The sequence below is a fragment of the Cebus imitator genome, unplaced genomic scaffold (genome assembly GCF_001604975.1).
Source record: "Cebus imitator isolate Cc_AM_T3 unplaced genomic scaffold, Cebus_imitator-1.0 Scaffold223, whole genome shotgun sequence".
Lineage (NCBI taxonomy): Eukaryota > Metazoa > Chordata > Mammalia > Primates > Cebidae > Cebus > Cebus imitator.
This window is the reverse complement of record NW_016107538.1, coordinates 481,768-484,592: the sequence shown is the minus strand read 5'-3', so window position 1 is coordinate 484,592 and position 2,825 is coordinate 481,768. Positions and strand designations below refer to the sequence as shown.

General features: G+C 52.8%; 1 protein-coding gene across 16 annotated transcripts in view; it reads left to right on the top strand.

The window, feature by feature from the left end:
- MINK1 (misshapen like kinase 1) overlaps positions 1-2,825 on the top strand; it is a 65,234-nt gene that overhangs the window by 45,245 nt on the left and 17,164 nt on the right. For all 16 annotated transcript variants that reach the window (XM_017496764.2, XM_017496754.2, XM_017496761.2 and 13 more), the window contains exon 2: positions 1,402-1,467. In XM_017496764.2, coding sequence (XP_017352253.1) covers positions 1,402-1,467 — 66 coding nt within the window. The remainder of the gene's footprint in view (positions 1-1,401; positions 1,468-2,825) is intronic.

The following is a 2,825-nucleotide window of genomic DNA, read 5'->3' as shown; positions in this document are numbered from 1 at the left end:
TAGTAGAGACGGGGTTTCACCATGTTGACCAGGATGGTCTCGATCTCTTGACCTTGTGATCCACCCGCCTCGGCCTCCCAAAGTGCTGGGATTACAGGCGTGAGCCACCGCGCCCGGCTGGAGAGTTTATTCCTAAGTACCATCCTCACTTTCTGCCTCTGCTCGGTCCCAGCTGCGATGGGGAGGGGCCTGCCCTGTGAAACACCAGAACTGTCAGTTCAGAGATGGGTGCAGTGGCTCACACCTGTAATACCAACACTTTGGGAGGCCAAGGCATGAGGACTGCTTGAACTCAGAAGTTTGAGAACAACCTGGGCAACATAGTGAGACCCTGTCTCTACTAAAAAAAAAAAAAAATAGCCAGGAGTGGTGGTGTATGCCTATGGTCCCAGCTGTTTAGGAGGCTGAGGTAGGAGGATTGCTTGAGCCCAGGAGACTGAGGTTGCAGTCAGCTATGATTGCACCACTTTATCCAGCCTGGGTGACAGAGTGAGACCGGGTCTCAAAAAAAAGAACCATCATTCTGCAGGAGCTACACGAGTGTGGACAGTACTGGACTATATCTCTCTTCAGTTTGCAGCAGCACCTCCCAACTTCTCTCTCAAAAAAAAGTTCTGCTAGGAGGGTGTGGGTGGCCTCCCGACACAGCTGTGTTGCTGAGGCCAGGCCTGCCTGCCCTTGGCCCAGTAGGAGGATGAGCCTCTTTAGAGGCTTTGTTTGAGCCTTTTGGGCCCTCTCCTCCTGGTACTGCTTGGCTCAGAAAAGTAGGAACTGAAAGTTCTCCTTTCTCAGAGGCCCTTTCTCATCATCACCTGCTCTCTCCCTTCCTCTAGGTCCCTTCTGCCCCTAATTGTCTCAAACCCTGGCCTGGAAGCCCTCAGTCTCCTGGGGACTGGGAAGAGGGAAGGACAGAATGGTGGCCCTCAAATTCCTGCTCCCTGCTAGCTTTTCTCATCCCCGCTTTTAAGAAATAAGATAATAATGGTCATTAACTTTTATTGAGCACACACTCTGGTGCCAGAAGCATTTTAAGCATTTTATGGGCATTCCCTCACTTGAAATGTGAGTACCAACCCCAGAGGTTGGTACTCTCATTTTGCAGGTGAGGATACAAACAGTTTCTCAGTGAATTTGAAACTGGGAACATGTCTTTGAAAAGCCATCTGGGCTCTGACTTCCACGTTCTCTTACTTCTTCCAACTTGTCCCATAGAGCATTCGCTCTGAACCAATCCAGGAAAAGGGCAGCCAGCCACCAGGGTTACCGCTGCATGACCTTCCTGATACGCCAGTGTTCACTCTCATATCGTGACTAGATATCACTTTTCTCCCCTCTAGCTCTGTAATCCTTTTCTGAAGTCCTGACACGGTATTCTATCTCCCTCCTGTCCCCTGCTCGTAGGACCCTGCTGGGATCTTTGAGCTTGTGGAGGTCGTCGGCAATGGAACCTACGGACAGGTGTACAAGGTGAGATGCATGCTGTAGAAGTGTGACCTCCACATCTGCACATCTGCAGGGCACTCTTGGGAGGAGTGGAGGAAGTAGATTCCAGGTCTGGAGGTCTGAGGGGGGCTATGGGAGATGCCAGAGGCTGGGGCCCTGGTAAAGGAAAGGAAAGAGTACCTAGGAGGCCACGCTGTTGCTGCCTCTCTCTGCCTGAGTGCAGAACCAGTCCCGGACATGGCAAGAACAGGCCAGCAGCCAGGCAGGGCAGCCTGTAGCAGGGAGAGCAGGCAGAGGGGCATGCGGACTTGGGATTCAGAGAGATAGCCAAGGCCAGAGGTGTGTGGGTTTAGCCCCTCTCCGGACCACAAGGAGGCCAGGACTTAGAGGTAGTGGGACCTAATGGGTGGCCTTCTGCAGAGGAAAAGTGGCCTCTGTGCTCCTGCAGCTGGCCTACTGCAGAGCTGGAGCCAGAGCTCAGGCTTTCTGCTTTCAAGCTGCCCCTGTCCCCCACAGAAGTGTCCTGTTACAGGTGGTAACTTTTGGGTAACTTACAGATGGTAACTTTTGGGTTGGCCAGCCCAGCCCTCTTGTGTGGCCTGACCACTGCTCACACTTGGATGGGGGAAGCAGCTGCAGCAGGGAGTGAGAATGTTCATGGTGAATGCTGCCTCTGACTGGAGGCTGCCTGGGACTCATGGCTTGCTTTTTCATCTCCAGAGAGAGTGCTTGATATTGTCACAAGTCTCTTCTGCATCTCTAGCCCTGTGTTTCTTGTGTCATGAGACCACCTGCCTTTCTCTTATGCTCTTTCTTTTGCAAGTTTTGGGGAAACAGGCACCCCACCCCCAATTCTTGCCTCTTTGTTGCCATGGGAATAGTGGTGCTGTGTGTTCCTGCTGCTCTGGGCTTGGGGTCTTGAATGGCTGAGGATAAAAATAACCCATAGTCTGGCAAAGCCAGTTCATCCCCCTAACGGGCCACGTTTCCTCACCCTGCTCTTCCCCAGGAGGCTTTGGGCTTTCCTCTCCAAGCCTTAGATGTTCCTGCTGGGAATTTCAGAAGAATGGCTGGGGAAGAGGGCAATGGCTGGGACACACTCAAGAAGAGGAAGTTTTGGCCAGATGCAGTGGCTCAGCACTTTAGGAGGCCGAGGGGGGTTGATCACGAGGTCAGGCGTTTGAGACCAGCCTGGCCAACATAGTGAAACCCCGTCTCTAGTAAAAATACAAAAACTAGCCAGGTGTGGTGGCACACACTTGTACTCCCAGCTACTTGGGAGGCTGAGGCAGTGAGCCACTCCCACCTGAACATGGGAGGCAGAGGTTGCAGAGCCAAGACCACACCAGCCTGGGTGACAGAGCGAGACATTGGCTCAAAAA